Genomic DNA, 18,381 nt, shown 5'->3' on the forward strand with positions numbered 1-18,381 from the left:
GTGCCCGCCCATCGTCATCAAGGGTGGAGCCAGAGGGTCCGTGCCGACCAATCAGGGCCGAGGCGAGCTCACCGATGGGTGTGTTCTAGAGGCCGGCGGCTTGATCGCCCGCGGGCGTTATAAAAAGCGCGCACGGAAGCCTTTGAAGGAGTGATGAGAAGGAGTCGAAGGTGGTTGCAGAAACGAGAAGTGCGCCAGAGACGGAAGAGGAGTCCAAGTCCAGAAGTGCGAAACCAGAAGTGCGCCAGAGACGACAGAGGAGTCCAAGTCCAGAAGTGCGAAAGGAGTTGCGCCAGGGACGGCAGATGAGCTTAGAGTCCACGACCACCACCACCAGCTTTGAGACCACGCAGTTTCGACCCGCTGCGACGCGGGGGCCAGATTGCGGTGGCATCGGTGGCCGTCGAGGTCCCGCCCGACGTCCCGTGCAGGATCAAGCTCCAGCTCCGGTTCCCGTTGGACCTTCCTCTCCTACCAGTCCTTCCATTCCTGCCTGCCATTTCCCCATTCGTGTGAGTTTGATTGTCGTCCGTTTTGTGTGTCTTGTCCTGGGTTAATTAAGACTGTAGGTAAGCTAGCATTGCACTGTGTCTCCTTGATTTCTTCTGTAAATTATTTTATTATCTTTCCTTCTTCCTTGGTTACTTTGGTCCTGTACATAGTAATAAATTATATTCGTATTGCAAACCCTTTTTGTCTTCTTCTTCTTCACATCCGTGGCGTCTTTGTCTTTTCCTCATTGAATATCTGTGGCACGATTTGGCCAACGTTTCAGGATCGGGTCTAGTCATTGTAAAAACGGTTCGGGCCGCGGCGCCATCCGCTCGGCAAATTAACACCTTATCCGCGGTCCGTAACAATATAAATAATCGATCAGGCCCCAAACAAAAGCTGTGATCGCTTCAAGTAACAACGCTTTGAACACGTCCTTTCCTCCCTCAGTGTGTCAGATTCCCCCCTCCTTCGCGCCCACACTCCCGCTGCTCTGATTACCTCACACAGCTTCCTTATCCAGTGTTGCCACTCGGGTTTTTCGAATTTCACCAATCGGGTGCCTACATTTCACCAAATTGAAGTAGATTTCACCAAATGCCAAGTTTTCATTAGATATCGACTGCAAAATGATAACAAACTTGTAAATATTGTTTACGATACAAACTTTATATTGACAAATGAACTGTCGAACAAACTTTTTTTTAATGAAAAGAGTTGCGTAAAGTTCGCAAAACGGCCTCATCATTTGCCGTGGTCTGACGTCACCGGCCCTTCCCTCCAATCAGCGCGCAGCTTGTTGGTAGGTCTTTTTCGCCCTCCGCACCGATTGGCCGAATGTTTGCGCCTCCCTCACTGATTGGCCAAGGTGTCATTGGTCGCACTTCGATTGTCGGTGGCCAATCAGTGTGGCCCGCTTCTTGTACGCCCCTCCCCCTTGTCAATCAAAGGTCCTGAGCATGGCTATTGCTTGCCTTGCACGATGTTTGCCTGTCATGGTGTTGTACTGGTGATGTGGCTGACTGCGGCCCCATCGGTGGTGCCCCGAACTGTCTTCCTGTTGGTTCATAACTACTTAACATGCCCGCCCCCTCGTATTGTTGATATTTCACCAGATTTCGACCAATTTCGATTTCTTTTACCAGATCACCAGACTCGGACCGATTTCACCCACTTGGGTGAAATTTCACCAAGAGTAGCAACGAAGTCCTTATCTCGTTTTCGTATCTCTTCCTGCGTTTTGCTTCGCTCCTCCTCCTCCTCCTCCACATGGGCGGGGCCGTTTTCCTGGCGCAATCTGCTTCAGGAGGCGCTCGTGAAATGCGCCCCACAGAGGCCTCCAGGGCACTCATGAGGAGAATCCCTTCAGAGTACGGACAGTACGTTACGGTACGGAATTAGAGCGCGATCTTTTGTCAGCGCCGCTCATGAAATCATTGCAGGTGGCTGAGGGAATACCGGTAATACCTTTGTGGCTGAGGCAATATATATGGCAGATGGTCCGCGAAAAGGAATGTGAAATTAAATGATTAAAATTAAACAATCACAATGCAGATCTATCAACACAGACTTTAGACAGTTAAACTAAACAATATAACGATGTAATGACTGCTTAACTACGGCAGGATTTATTTGGAACTCATAACCACAACAATATCAGGGGCAGATCCAGAAATTTTTTAGAGGAGGTTCAGTTGAGGTTAAAATATTCACAGATCGCAAAATCTACCACCAAGCCTTATTCAAGTCAATGTATTCGATCGTCTTCTATTATTTTTCACTTGACAAGTAGAGAACATGGACATCGGGAGATCTGTGGAAGGGAGAGGGCTTGGGGGTAGGGGGAAGAGGAAGGGGGTTGTCCATTGTCCAATGATATCTCGCAGTGATGTTGCATTGATGAGTTGACTGACTGCCTGGATGCAACTGAGGTTGTGGATCTACTGATGTACCATCTATTGATGTGGATCCATGATCGAGGTTGTGGATCTACTGATGTACCATCTATTGATGTGGATCCATGATCGAGGTTGTGGATGCAATGTTTGGAGAGGTCCTGGGCTGAAAGGATCGAAACCTCGAGGAAGAACGGTGCTCAGCTGATGATCCAAGCAGTCGGGAAACGAGTCAATTGTTTACACTTACAGGTTAAGGTTCTAACTTTAGGTAGAGGAACTATGTTTTGAGGTTTACAATTTAAATAAAGTTGAATATGGGATGTTGTGAAATTAACATCATTTACAGCAATCCTTTAAATTATTTATATTTAAGTTTAGGAACAACCAATACTGTGCAATTAATTAAACCAGCAACGGTACCGGCTCCATGGGCGGGGCTTCAATTGGAAAGCCCAAATGAAAAGGCAAAATATCGGAAATTGAAGGCTTTTTTTTATTTTAAACGATTCATATAAACATCCGTTGAATCATATCACACGCAAATCATCAAAATCTAAACAGTACATGGCGCCCATTTTGGAAAAAGATTGAATTCTGCAAAATGGAAGCGGCCGCTACACGTCTTTCTCAGTTGCACGTTTATGTGTGAAGAGTGCGCGCCGAATCTGTAACACGGAAGCGGCCGCTACACCTGTTTCTCAGTCGCTTTGCACACGCTGCCGTGTTACTTCGGAGCCGCACGTTTATATAGGAAGAGTTCGTCAGGAGTCGATGTACTCTCTTCTGGTACGTAGAATAAACAGTATTTGTAGAATTTCAACAAAAGCCACATCACTGTTCATATCGGTAAATATTATTCCATCGTGTTTGGAAAAACTGGAAAATTGGAAAACTTGGACAATATGGCCTATTTTACTCCAGGGGGTCCGAGGATTACCCACCCAAAATATCGTTGCGATCGGTTGAGCCGTTTTGCGGTACCTTCGAACGGACGGACGGACATTTGGTGAATTATACAAAGATGCATTTTTAAATAAGAATTGAAAAAGAGAAATAAGAATTTAAAATCATAAGAGATAGAGTTGTGAGAAACAAAAATAAAAAAACAAGATGTATGTGTGTATATGTGTATGTGTGTGTGGATGTGTGTGTGTGTGTGTGTTGCAATTTTTTGTTCAGAGATGGCTGAATGGATCTTCATCAAACTGTTAGAGGTTCATCAGTGAATGATTTAGGCAAATATACATATACTGTATTTAAAATCTTTGGGAAAAAAAAAAAAACCGTGATTTTGGGGATTTAAAAAAATCGCTCTATTATAGTGCCTGAGTAGTCTGGAGGCATATCCCCAAAAGTGGCCTAGAAAAGGTGGTAGGGGTACACTCATGTTACAAGCTGGCAACAATGTTTTTCTGAAAGCCCAGACCTCTAGGAACCCAAAAAGTCTTGTTGCCAGCTTGGGAAATGGTTTGGACCAGATTTGTGGCCATTTTTCAAAATGGCCGCCTACATTTTTGGTGTTTTCTAATATTTGAGCTCTAGAACTTATATCTGGCTGTCTTAAAGGTCTCTAGGGTTATGACCTTATAACATATAGTCATACAACAATCCTCACCCAAATTGGGGTGCATGGCATATCTATAAGTGGTTTTATTGAAGCAAAAAGGCAAAAATATGCCTGAAAAACGCCTTCATTTTGATTTTTCCAAATCACTAAATTGCATACTGTGAAGTTGTTCTTTGGTCAATTTCTTTCAAAATAGTTTTAAAATTTGCCCAGATCCCTCCTCTTCATTAGCAAATCTTCAGGAATATACCCAAGTTCTCAGAAAATATGTTTTATGCATGATCAGCTACCCCTACCCCCTAAATCACAAAACGTGCCAATTTTCAATATTTCCAGATTCCAACCAATATCATTGTTGTATGACTTTTTCTCATCATGATAGGTCCAAATTAACTTACTCTATGTGATTAGGTGTTAATAAAAATTGAATTTCACACTTTAGTGAAAATCCAAGATGGCTGCCAAATGGCCATATAATATTTGGTGGCGCGAGACCATAAGACTGCAATTTCATTCAGAGGCACTTCTAAAATGTTCCATTTATACTAAATATATGAGGCACTACTATTCTATAGGTCACATGTATGTGAAAGAGTCTTGATGAGTTGAAGATGTATTATTTTAGAGGGGGACTTTATGTAAAATTTATGTTTTATAACATTTGAATTTCAGGAAAGTAGTGTGGATTTGGAAGTGCCTTGTTTGCGGAGTATATTAGTTCCAACATAGCTGACAAACAAGGCACTTACATAAATGAAGACATAGAAGATTGTAAAATATAAGCTATATTATTTAATGTAAAACAAAAATAAACATACATAACTTGTATACATAATGCAAACATTATTATGTTACACTGATCCAAACAATACAAACGTCAATGCAATGCTTGCACCTTTAAACTAAACAAATATTTGGCACTGAATTAACAAAGTCATACCCAACAAGCTAATCTGGCTATTCATACATAAGTGACAGAATGTGGGATACAGTCATATCATAGACTAGTAATACATTGGTGGAACAGAGCTGAAGCAAGACTAGTTACATTACGTCAAATACAGCCAGCATAGTAACAATATGACATTATGGAATATACTCAAGTTTCCATGCATGTCGTCTAATCACTATCAGAGTCATTGAGGGGGTTCCTGCATAAGTCTGCACATTTGCATGCCAATGTGCACCGCAATCCATTTTTCCTACAGCTGCACCTGCCAGTTAGACATGGACGGGCCTTTGAGGTACATGCACACGTCGCAATTTTGACACATTCTGCTGTGAGCCCTTCCTTGGTCATGAGACGGGGCATCAGCTGGTTGTCCTCAAGGTACCAGCCGGATGTTGTTGGATTGGGGATTCCTGGATTTGGCACATTGGCATGTGGCACATGTGGCACATTGGCACATTGGCCACACATTTGCCTCGTGTTCCCTGTCCATGTCTTCTATTAGGGCACTGACCTGGTAGGCCTTGGGCACCAGACGCCTCAGAGCACTGTAGATGGCCTCATCGTCTGCCTGCTGGAAAGCTCTCGAAAGGTCCTCTGATACCTGATTGATTTCTGCATCAATCTGTACTTCATTTTCATTCAGCCAATGTAGGATCTTCTGCCACAGAATTCGCCATAATGCCTCAAACACAAGCTTGTGGGCACGGATTGTGCGGTTCCATTGTTTCCCGTTGAGGATGTTCTGTGCAGTGTTCTCGCCATACACACCACTTTCTACCAGAATGTCCTTCAAGCCGGAATCTGCCATGTACTGTCCAATAACCTTGGTGAAATTCATTTGAATATGGAAACCACCAAGCATCACCACTAGGTTTTTGCATTTGTCTGGTTTGGCCCACTGCAACATCTTGGCTTTACAGTACAGTTGCTCATCAAAGGTAAGTACTGTATACGTTTGCCCTAGTGCAGCAGTCATCCTTTGGCAGTTTTGAATCACTGTCCAGATGGTGTCAAACTCATGTGCAGGCTCATTGATTATCGGCATAGGCCCTACTGTAGTCTTTGCTGGATTCACATCAGACACACGCTGGTTAAATGCTGTCCAGCCTGGAACATGCTGGTCCTCGGTGTGAGACTGACGTGCAAGGAGCCATGACACATCTATGGCCATAGCCTCAGAGATAACCTGGGCATCCGATTCCATATACCAATCAGCTTTCACAGCTACTGGAAATGTTGCTTCGGGTTTCTGGGTGCCCATGCCTGAAGGTTGAATCTCATTGAAATGCTCTGGCACAGTTACAGATCTGCTACTGCTTGACTTGACATCAGGTGCAATGGTCTTTTCGCCAGGTATGCTTCTTCGAAAGGCAGCAGACTGTGAGGCATGAAAGGAGCCTTGACCGTCAAGGGTCTCCTCTATGATGTCAATGTTATCATTAGCATATCTGATGTATCCTTGGTAGGTAGCTTGTGCAAAATTCAGGGGTATTATTGTGTTGTTTTGCTCAACATATCTGGCCAAGACAGAGTTTGCAAGGGCAGTGTCAGCTCTTCTTACAGTTTCATAACTAACACCATGTCCTGCAGCATGCATTAGTTGCACCAAGTCCTTGGACCTTGTTGCTTGGTGAACAGTGAGAGCTAGCCCTAGTTGCTTTGGTGTCTGCTTTCTGCCACCAGATGCCAAACATACTATGTCCTGTGCTATGCTCAAAATCCTTTTGCTTTCTCCATCATCATCACCTTCGGAGGTCCCTTCAGAATCTTCAAATATGCTGTTACAATCACACAGCAGGCGTAGGAAAATGTAAAGGCTTTCAGGAACCACCTTCTGTGCACTTTCAGTATTGATGTCTCCAATATCTGAGTGTCCTGGCATTGTCTTGATGTCATTTCTCATTTTGACTGCCACTCTGTAAAGCCAACTCAAGAGTTCCTTGTCCTTTGTTTCGGCTGAGAAAGATGGAATGTGCTGGGAGGTTTCATCAGAATCTTGTATCTCACTTTGTTCTAGCTCATCTGCCATCTCTGCTAAGTTCTGAACAACAATACCTGTTTGAATTAGTGGGAAGACTAGAAGTGAATCCTGTTGATTCATGGACTGTACAAAATCTGCCCTATCTCCTAATACCCTTTTGACTTTGTTCTTGAATGCTTTGTAACTCTGTCGGTCACATTGCTCCACACAGACACTGAAGTCTCTTCTCATCATGTAACAGTATTGGTGCCAGATGGTTTTCATGGTATAGATGTCTCCTCCAGACAGCCCAGCATCCACCTCCTCGATCATTTTGTTGAAACAAACATCTGGTGGATATTCTGGGCCTTCTTCTACCACAGTTGACTCAGACTTCCTCCTGAAGGTTACATAACAAGGAAGGTGGTACTTCCCTTCAGCAGCTATTAGGTCACTTATTCCTGCCAACCGGCATCTCATAATCTTGTTCTTTTGAGCATCATTTAGTATTCTGTCTGAGGTCTCTAAAGTGGCTACATTCCTCAATTGCTTTCCTGCCTTATCCTCCTGACAGAAAATACATTTGTCCCAGGACACTGAAGCAACTGATGCTCTAGAAGAGGGGCGAATGCATGTAGATGGTTGGTCACACGAGTCCTTTGCTTCCTTTTCATGCCGATTTTTCAGTCTCTCAATATGGTTGGCATGTGTAAACTTTGAATAACAGCCCCTGTGCCATACTATGTGTTCTTTTTCATCATCAAGGTCAATACTCTGTATTCTGTCAAGTGTTGAGATGTACTCATGGTCATGGTATTTCTGTCTCGTAATCACACAGTCTTTAAAGCGTTCGAGACCAACATCTGTGGGCTTGGTTGTCTTTTCATTTTTTCTGTTGCCTTGGCAAATGAAGCATGTGCTCCAGTCGATGTCCAGTGCAACTGATTCTCTCTTCCGTCTCCCGCCTATCACAGCTACAGGTTCCATCTTCATTCATATCTGGAAAGAGACAAAGACTATGTCTACCACAACACTGAAAGCTATTTACAGCACATGCAACAAGCATGTTATAGTACATTGTTAACACAACAATTATGTTAAAATGATGATTCGGGCAGGACCTGAGGAAGGATACAAAGGAAAGCATCATTATTGCAATATATTATGTCTCAAAAATGTGTTGGTATCAAATGGTAGACTGCATTACCTTAACTTAACGTCATAATGTGAAATATTATATTTTATTGGCCATTTGGCAGCCATCTTGGATTTTCACTAAAGTGTGAAATTCAATTTTTATTAACACCTAATCACATAGAGTAAGTTAATTTGGACCTATCATGATGAGAAAAAGTCATACAACAATGATATTGGTTGGAATCTGGAAATATTGAAAATTGGCACGTTTTGTGATTTAGGGGGTAGGGGTAGCTGATCATGCATAAAACATATTTTCTGAGAACTTGGGTATATTCCTGAAGATTTGCTAATGAAGAGGAGGGATCTGGGCAAATTTTAAAACTATTTTGAAAGAAATTGACCAAAGAACAACTTCACAGTATGCAATTTAGTGATTTGGAAAAATCAAAATGAAGGCGTTTTTCAGGCATATTTTTGCCTTTTTGCTTCAATAAAACCACTTATAGATATGCCATGCACCCCAATTTGGGTGAGGATTGTTGTATGACTATATGTTATAAGGTCATAACCCTAGAGACCTTTAAGACAGCCAGATATAAGTTCTAGAGCTCAAATATTAGAAAACACCAAAAATGTAGGCGGCCATTTTGAAAAATGGCCACAAATCTGGTCCAAACCATTTCCCAAGCTGGCAACAAGACTTTTTGGGTTCCTAGAGGTCTGGGCTTTCAGAAAAACATTGTTGCCAGCTTGTAACATGAGTGTACCCCTACTGTCACATTTCCTGGAAGTGCCTCCAGACTAGAGCCTTTGTAGGTACGGTTTATGAAAGGTACTATTAAATTATCTCCGATTCGTGTTTGTGTGTGTGTGTTTAATTTCATATTGAATATAAATTTCCCTTTTTGGGTGGTTTTAGGTTTTTGGTTTTAGGCACCTACAATAAATAAAAAATTATTTTTATTCAAAATGCCAACAGGATTAGAACATCACCGGGTAATGCGGACACTCCTGCTAGTGATGTATAAACCAGCAATGAAGTGATGCAAACACAGCGAGTCCATATTAATTTATCATCATAATTAATTACGGTTCACATTAATTTTAATTCCTGAGAATTTCTTACTGATTGTTTCCTACAAAGAGCGTTTGTTTGTTACAGTCTGCATGCATGAAGTTTTGATGGCGAAGTTTTCTCCTGTAGATCCTGACTCAGGTCCAAGAGAATGCAAGAATTAGTCTGGAAATGGACAATGCCAAGCTTGCAGCTGAAGATTTTCAATGCAAGTACGTTTGTCAAACCTTCCATTTCCGCTTGTATTGGTGCATGTTCAGGCATGCCATGGACTACGGTACATTCATCATGACTCCCTGCTTGTCTTTGCTAACATTCGGTCGTTTCTTTACTCTCACCAACTCCCTCCATTCCTCATTGGTAGTGCTGTACTTCATGTCTCCTTGGAACATTGAGTCTGTAAGGTCTCTTGCAGATGGCAAATGGAGCTGGACTTACGTACATCTGTGGAGACCGATATTGCGAACCTGCGCTCATGTCTGGATGAATACAAGATGGAGCGTCTTGGCATGGAGAGAGACATTGATGCCCTGCAGGAGGAGCTCATCTTTATGAAGAAAAACCATCAAGAGGTTTTAGCTTTCAGGATATATGTGCATTACAGTGATAACTTTGAGGCTGTATTTTTCTGTCCTCACGCTTGAACAGATGTTGGGATAAAAATATACAGACTCAGATTCAGATCCAAAATGGGCCAAATTTTCACTGCGACTTTGTGTCCCACCAATTGGATGAAGGGCTCAACGGTTTCCATTGTTTTCCAATATGAATGCAAAAATTTAATTTAACATTCCAAGATATTGTTACTTTTTTAATATGTGCATATATATATATACACACATATACAGTATGTATATATACAGTGGTGTAGTGATGGTTTGTGGCATTTGGGGCGAAAGGCAAAAGTATCGCCCCCCTGCAGGCACTGACATAGTCAGAAATTCCTCTTGAGGGGGCCATATGAAAGAGCTCTAAGCTTCCCCAGGGGGCTCATCAGCAGAGCCCTGGTAGCTTTTCAAAATGAGAATAGATTTAGTTATGATTTATGATCTGAGATGATCAGGAAAATAAACGACAAAGAATCCGGAAGAATTCCTGTTTCTAAACACGTGCCATGTTAAGGTGCATAGGACAGTTTAATAGGTCCTTCCATGACATGGTATTCCTATTACAAAATAACTACCAAAAACAATGATAACATTGTAACAAACCATTTATTAATACCAATAATATTAACAACAATAATAATATTAGTACAGTTTGGCAATAATAAAACGAACATATAATTCCCACCCTGGTCGAAGCATACCTGGGCTTGGTGAAAGGTAAACTAGTGCTGAAGCAGTAGAGCAGGCAGGTATGCTACAAGGCCATTAACAAAACCAACATCAAACAAGCATGGTGTAGTATTTATATGGCGTAGAGACTAGAGCTGATGAGACAGAGCAGCAGAAGAAGACAAAGAAGTTAAAGAACTCACTTGACACGTGATCCTGGCCGGCCGTCGCTGATTGGGACATACACCGTGAGATATCTAGATTTGATCGACGTAATTGCATAACAAACGTCCAACAGTTACACCCCTCCATCCCTTCGGCCAATGGGCGATCTCCATTTTACCGAGTGCATATTAATCCTCATTATACAAGATAAGAGATCTACGCAGCAGGCAGCCCGATAATTACTAACACCGTAACACGGATTGATTTACTGTGAGAGATGCCCATGGAGTTAGCGACCTTTACCCGATTCAAAATTAGGGTTGTACATTACAAAAATGGGGGGTGTTGTGGATTTCTTTGTACAAAAGGCAGATGCGAATGCGTAAATAGCGTAAATTATGGACTATGGTAATCCGAGAATGGTTCGAATCCTGTAAAGGCCTGAGAAACATAATGTAAGAAGCGAATAGGGCAATGGTTCGAATCCAGGAATGGACTGAATAGGGTAAAATAAAATCGAATCCGGTAAACGTTTGAATCTGTAAATGGTTCCAATCCGGTAAACGTTTGAATCTGTAAATGGTTCCAATCCGGTAAACGTTTGAATCTGTAAATGGTTCCAATCCGGTAAACGTTTGAATCTGTAAATGGTTCCAATCCGGTAAACGTTTGAATCTGTAAATGGTTCCAATCCGGTAAACGTTTGAATCGGCTAAAGGTTCGAATCCGGTAAACGTTTGAATCGGGTAAAGGTTTGAATCGGGTAAAGGTTTGAATCGGGTGAAGGTTTGAATCGGGTGAAGGTTTGAATCATGTAACGGTCACTGTAATCCACTTTAATTATTAATAATTTGAATCATGTTATCCACTGCGCACCTGATGCAGTCGCCCCCTCCGCCCCCCATCACTACGCTACTGTATATGTATATATATATATATATATATATATATATATATATATATATATTGTTACAGACGTGGCTTGGATGTTATTTACCGAGCGGTTTTATGGTATGACCACGTCTGCACAAGTTACCCGATTGTGCCCGAACGTTGACTAGTCGCGTTACGCTGGCTCAATAAGAAAAAGAAGACACCCGGCTGGATTACAATAACACAATACGACACCAAGGGTTCAGTTCTCAAGACCTCCGGAGGAGATTATATTCGTACGGAAAGGTCAGATTACAGGGGCTAGAGTTATAATCACAGAAAGACAGGCACTTAGACACACTCTTATATTAACCCCGGACAGACTACAGACAAACGGGACAAGGCTGACTCACACGGGGGTTGATGAAAAGGACAGCGGGTATCGATGGCTCAAGGTGCACTCTTGGCTCAAAGCAGGGTCCAGTACGGTCCGGTCCGGTCCAAAGATGCGGGGAGGTATCGTCGCGCTGGGGGTGGCGGTGGCTTCTCTCTCCAAGCTGAGGCGCATCTCTCCTCACATCCGGCAAGCGGCTGCGTATATCCGGCGGGGAGTGACACGCCCTCGGCTCGTTAGCTCCGCCTCGTGGAATCGGCCCGTTGCTTCTCATTGGGTGCGTGCGGGGGGGGTTACTGGCTCCCCCCTGACGAGGAGCTGACAGCCAGCCCCTTCGGGGTAACCCCGTGGAGCGCATGGTCTGGAGCTAATCGAGCCGGTGTGAGGACGCATCCTCCCCCGCTCCGCCGCCATCTCCTCTGTTGTTGTTGTAATTGTTGTTGTAGTTGTTGTTATTGTTGTTGTTTGGGGAAGAAGATGGGAGGAGGTATGGGAAAGGTCCTAAACTCACTACTGATGCCATATAATCACATTCTGGTGCAACGAAGAGTCATAATTAATGGAAACGAGGCCTTAACTGACATAGATTAAGAATAACTAGGAAGATGTCCGAAAGTTGTCTACGTGTGGTGCGGTGGACCTGGGCACGACATTTAATGGGGGAATAAGGGGAAGGTCGGCTCTACTGATTGTTATTTACATGCAATGGGACTAGGGAATGGGGGATTGGGGAAAGTTGGGGAGTATCGGAGAAAATAGGGGAATATTTACAAGCGGATATGGAGGCCAAATTCCATATTCGCAACATTGCACCCTTCTCTACCCTCGGGGCGTCCCGACCCGATAAATTTTTACCTACTTTAGTGTGGCACGCAATGTAGTTCCCTCTACTATTAACTCTACCCTGAGTGCGACAGTTTTACAGATATTCACAAATGAGTAAATATGTCCCCCTGCGACGTTGCACCCTTCTCCTCACAGAAACACACCCACAGGATAACCGAATCCGGAAAGAATTCTCAAACTAAACATACAGCCGGTAGGGAGCATTATTTACAAGACTACGCTGCTATTTACACTACGATCCAGGACCTGTTTTTGGAGGAACACATGCAGATGTTATGCATAGAGAGAGCGCGCTTGCCAACATCGATACACCAACCCACGAGTGCTCTGTGGCCGACGGCCCTTTAATAACGTGCAGAGCACCCTTTCCCAGCATCAAAAGCACCACCCCACCACCAATCGGTGCAGTCACCATTGTTCATTGGAATAAAAATAAATTCGACAACCCCTAACCCTGCAGGTGTCTCTTGCTCTTCTTGTGGTGCACTTGGTGTTTAACTAAAAGTGGTTCACCTGTATGGCATAGGTGCCACGTTGACCCATAGGTCCATCCCCGGGTGGTGCTTGGCCGCAAACGAACTGCGGTCCATTGTGGGTGGCCACAAACATTGCGGTCCATATGGTGTACCGATCCAGGCAGCGAACAGCGAAAGTGCAGGCCCACAACTGCGTCGCCAGCACCTCTCTCTCCTCTCTCTCTACCCCAAAGCCAGATCCTCGGAGGTGGGAGACAACAGAAGAAACAAGTGAGTAAGGTGGTAAGGGCGCAAAAGTGCACGCAATATAAGGTAATGCACACTGGGGGCACATGGGAACCAGGTGAGACAGGTACGTTCCTATCGTACGCCCCCCCCCCACCAGGTAACCTACATGGCCCCTCCGTTACCCCTTACTGTATCCACAAAACACAACACTACCCATAAACATCTACTTTACAAATCAACAAACATCCCTACTGTCTTCCCCGTTCCTCCCATAAACCAAATTCGTCTTCTCTCCCTCCTAACCAATCAAATTTGCCATTTTCAACTCTCATCAAAATTTGCCATCTCCAACTGCACATCAAAATCTGCCATCACCAATTCATCATCAGTCCCTCCTAGGGAGGGAGAGATGGAATCACCCCAATGTCTCATCCACGTCGTGATGCGTCTCACAAATCCACACAGCGATTCATCTCCTGCAACAAAACAAAGAAAACACAGGTGTGGAGTCATCATCATCACCACAGGTAAGTGGCTGCGTATGGTGCGACAGGTTCATTAATCCTAACTATTTCCTAAATGACTTTAACAACTTTACACTACCCGGGGTCTTTCTCCGGCCAAACCATTGGCCCTCTTACACTATGGGTTCTAAAAACCAATTCCCATTGGCCAAACTGTGGTGCTCTTCAATTTGGGGTCTCACTCCCCCGATTCATCTCCCGGTGCCCTCGTACAATTTCTGGGCTGCGACGTGTACCTCTCTCAGTGGGTCTACCCACCTGCACACCTCCACCACTGCAGTTGCCTCCGAGCTTACCTGCTCCTTACCCTAACCTAACTACCAGGGGAAGGCCCTCTGGCTCTCTCCCCACTCCGTGCCCTCTCTGGCACTGGGCTGCCCGATCCACACCCGGGATCCTCAGGCACCCACTCACAACTACCGGCTCCCAGAGCCCACCTGCGGCCTCACCTGGCCGACATCCTCACAGTGGTGGAGTGCCCAACCAACTACACACACTAACAGGCTACACGCCCAGCCATTTCCACAACACTAATGCACCCATTCACAACACCATTCTGCAACCGCACCACAAATGCCAATATCCAACCACAATTTACCTGCACCCTCTACCTAACACTTACACTACCCGCCCCGGGTACTCGTGAAAGGGGTCTACTCTTCCCCCATCCACACCTTCGCACCATGCACACCACTCCGTACCACTTACTCCAACTCTCTCCACACACCTGTACTTGCACACCTGTGCTCTCACACCTGGTGCCACCGGCACCCTTCTCTCCCCAAGCGCATTCGCGCTGATCCACAACACTCACTACTCATACACTGCTCCACACACCTGTCCAGTTGCACACCTGTGCAATCACACCTGTTCAATTCTCACCTGTTCAATCCTCACACACACGGCATCATCTCAGCTAACTACTCCCTTCTGAAACTTGCGCTTCCCAGTCGTCCCTTTAAACTATTGCGCTCCCACGTCATTATCATCCATACTAATCTACCTGCGTCCCCACTACAGGTATCAGTCACTAACTAACCTTAACGTTACCTAAGGTCATCTTCTCTAGATCCCTACACACAATATCCTAACCCACCCGGGCTAGTTTTCACTGCCATACACCCCATAAGCTATTGCTCCTTTGCCCCCCCATGGGAAGGATGGTGGATTTGCCATCCCACCACATCGGGGGTCTCTCACTACCAATTTTGCACATCAAATTCCAACAAATCGAAAATTTGCCAATCACTACCCATCATCTGCCAATCACTACTGCCAATCCCTTGCCAATCATCAAATTTTGTTTTTCTCTAATTTTGGGTCCAAAACACTAACCTCATCACCCAGTCTACTCACTAATACCTCTCGGTGCGCCAATCCCTGTCCAAAGCCCGGCTTCGTAAAGCCAAGCAATGGATGCTGGTTGTTTTGTGCCAGCGGCTGGATACGTCCGGCACTCGGTGCAGGGACGGGGGCTTACCCGGGCCGAGATCCCACGCATCACCTCGGCGTGGAGCCATCCAATGTCCCGATCTCGACCTGCCGGCACGTCTCACCAAAAAGTGGTCGCCATGACGACCCTTTCTATCGGGCTGCCAGCTCCGCCTAGTGGAGCACGGATGCGGCCGTTCAAAGCGAGGCCCAGCACGCACCGAGGGCCCGATTCGGCTATAAGTCGTTCTAAACTCTATCCCGTCTAACGTCGATGCTTCACCTGGACGCTTACACCCCGCAGCCCGTTCCTTGCTCACACATCCAGCCGTTTCCATGCTCCTCGTGCCGTTCCTTACACACCCAGGCACACCCATTCCACTCACAGCCTTGGTCACACACCTGACCACCGAACACTTTGGCACACATTCGTTGCTCGCACACCTCACCAATACACCGCTTCGCGCCCCCTCCTCGGTCACCTCCTCTGTGACAATCACAGGTGTGCTCTCATTCGCACACCCAACCACGTGCCTCACCACCAACTCCAGCGTGCATTCCCACTCACGCTCTACCATTCCAGGTGTGCATCCTTCCATCCCAGGTGTACATCCTCGCTCACCTGTCACAACTAACTCACGCTCCATGTCACTCTCACTACTTTCACCTCCATTCCTGACAGCGCACTCACCCTTACTCTTGACAGCACACTCTTTCCTCATGCACCTGTCCGTCACACACCTTTCTCGCGCACACTCTCCCGTTACACCCTCTGTAACACTCACCACAGCTGTGCATTCTTCCTTGCCTTTGACAGCGCACTCTTTCCCCATGCACCTGTCCGTCACACACCTTCCTCGCGCACACTCTCCCGTCACACCCTCTGTAACACTCACCACAGGTGTGCATTCTTCCTTGCCTTTGACAGCGCACTCTTTCCCCATGCACCTGTCCGTCACACACCTTCCTCGCGCACACTCTCCCGTCACATCCTCTGTAACACTCACCACACCGCGCTTCCATGTGCCCCCTCGCACACGCGCTACGACCGACTCACTCTCGCCAGCACACTCACTCCTTGGCACATACTTTTTCCTCACACACCCCAGAGTCGGACTTTCTCGCACACCTCCTCTTTCGCACACCAGACCTGTCACACACCTCACCAACGGCCTTTCACGAACACCCGGGTCTATCTCGACCCCCAAGCTTCTTAAATCCCCTGGCGCATCATACGCACGACCATATTGGTCACCACTTACACCGGGTCCTCTTCCTCTTCGCTTCTCCTCCATCACCTGCGAATCCCTCATCCGGTTAATGAGCACATCACGATCCAAACACAGACTTTGGACCAATTCTTTTATCTCCTCTTTTATCTCTTTGTTATCCCCTCTCCGTCGCTTCTTAATTTCGCTCACCCCTTCTTCCACTTCTTCTAATTTGTGCCTCACCTCTTTTATTCCCCGGTACGTCTCCTCAAGCTCATCCTCTAAGGCTACCTTGACCGTTTCCATGTGCGTCCTCACCTGCCGGTCCTTCGTCTCCATAACCTCTATCACTTCGTCCAACCTCGTTGTCAGTCCCTCACGTACCATCTGACATTCCCTCTTCGTCGCTACCAAGTCATCTTTTAGTTCTTTCTGTGTCGCCTTTAAACCTCCTAATACCGCAGTGTTCCTTTGAACCTGCTCCACTAACTCCGTCTGTCCCACCGTCAGCTGCTCCACCTCCTGCGTCAGGACCTCTATGCCCCCTTGTAACTTTACCGTCCCCTTTCTCACCTCCTTCTCCATGTGCTCCTTACAGTGCCTCACCTCCTCGCGCACTCCTCCGACCTCCTCACTCACTCCTCCTCTGATCTCCTCTCCCATCACTTGCATCTCCTGCCCAGATGCCACCCTCATCTGCTCCATTTCCTCCCTGTGAGCATCCAGTTTGGTTTCTACCCCCATTCTGACCCCCTCTATCTGCTGCCCCATTTGGTTAACTTCCCTTTCCGCTTGGTCCCTCATGTCCCTCAATTTGCCTTCCATACTGTTTTCTAACCCCTCTAACCCTTTTTGCATCCCTTCCATTTGATTCTCTTGAGCGGCCATTCTGTTTTCTACCCCCGTTAACCCATTCTTTACTTCTTTTATCCCGTTGTCTAACTCCTCAAAATTATTGTCTAACTTCCCAATTTTCTTGTCTAACTCCTCAAAATTATTGTCTAACTTCTCAATTTTCTTGTCTAACTCCTCAAAATTATTGTCTAACTTCTCACTGGTACCCCTCGCTTCGTCCCTCATTACCCCCAATTGCTCACTCCGAGCCCTCGCTTCGTCCCTCATTACCCCCAATTGCTCACTCCGAGCCCTCGCTTCGTCCCTCATTACCCCCAATTGGTTTTCCAATCGCTCACTATTCTTTTCCACAAGGGCCGTCATTTGTATAAAAAAAAGTTCCAATCTTCCCAGCGGCGCTACTTCGGTCGCGGGCACGGTGACCAGCGAGGCGCCATTTTGCGCGCCCGCTTCTTCGTGCGTGACGGCGCTATTTTGCGAACCTGCCGCCCTCACTGCTTCGCTCTCCTCCTGTCCCTCATTTTGGTCCTGGATCGACCCTACCTCACTCTCCTTTACCGGACCCCAGCTGTCTTGATCCGCCATAGCGCGACTTTCAAAATTCGGTTTTTATTTTTTATTTTCGTAAAACAAATTGAAATTTCGCCGTTATAATTTCGCGCGGGAAACGCGCTCCGAATCGATTTTCCCTCCCAAAATTTGGGCCTAACTAATTTAGTCCCGGGTTCGAATTCCACTCCTCGACACCAATTGTTACAGACGTGGCTTGGATGTTATTTACCGAGCGGTTTTATGGTATGACCACGTCTGCACAAGTTACCCGATTGTGCCCGAACGTTGACTAGTCGCGTTACGCTGGCTCAATAAGAAAAAGAAGACACCCGGCTGGATTACAATAACACAATACGACACCAAGGGTTCAGTTCTCAAGACCTCCGGAGGAGATTATATTCGTACGGAAAGGTCAGATTACAGGGGCTAGAGTTATAATCACAGAAAGACAGGCACTTAGACACA

General features: G+C 45.7%; 1 protein-coding gene across 1 annotated transcript in view; it reads left to right on the plus strand.

The window, feature by feature from the left end:
- The window catches only part of LOC137433121 (keratin, type 1 cytoskeletal 11-like), a 74,000-nt gene that overhangs the window by 5,639 nt on the left and 49,980 nt on the right, over window positions 1-18,381 (plus strand). The window contains exons 2-3 of the mRNA XM_068125576.2: window positions 9,214-9,296; window positions 9,500-9,656. Of these exons, the coding sequence (XP_067981677.2) occupies window positions 9,214-9,296; window positions 9,500-9,656 (240 nt within the window). The remainder of the gene's footprint in view (window positions 1-9,213; window positions 9,297-9,499; window positions 9,657-18,381) is intronic.

Source organism: Myxine glutinosa, chromosome 8 (genome assembly GCF_964187855.1).
Source record: "Myxine glutinosa chromosome 8, kmMyxGlut1.1, whole genome shotgun sequence".
Lineage (NCBI taxonomy): Eukaryota > Metazoa > Chordata > Myxini > Myxiniformes > Myxinidae > Myxine > Myxine glutinosa.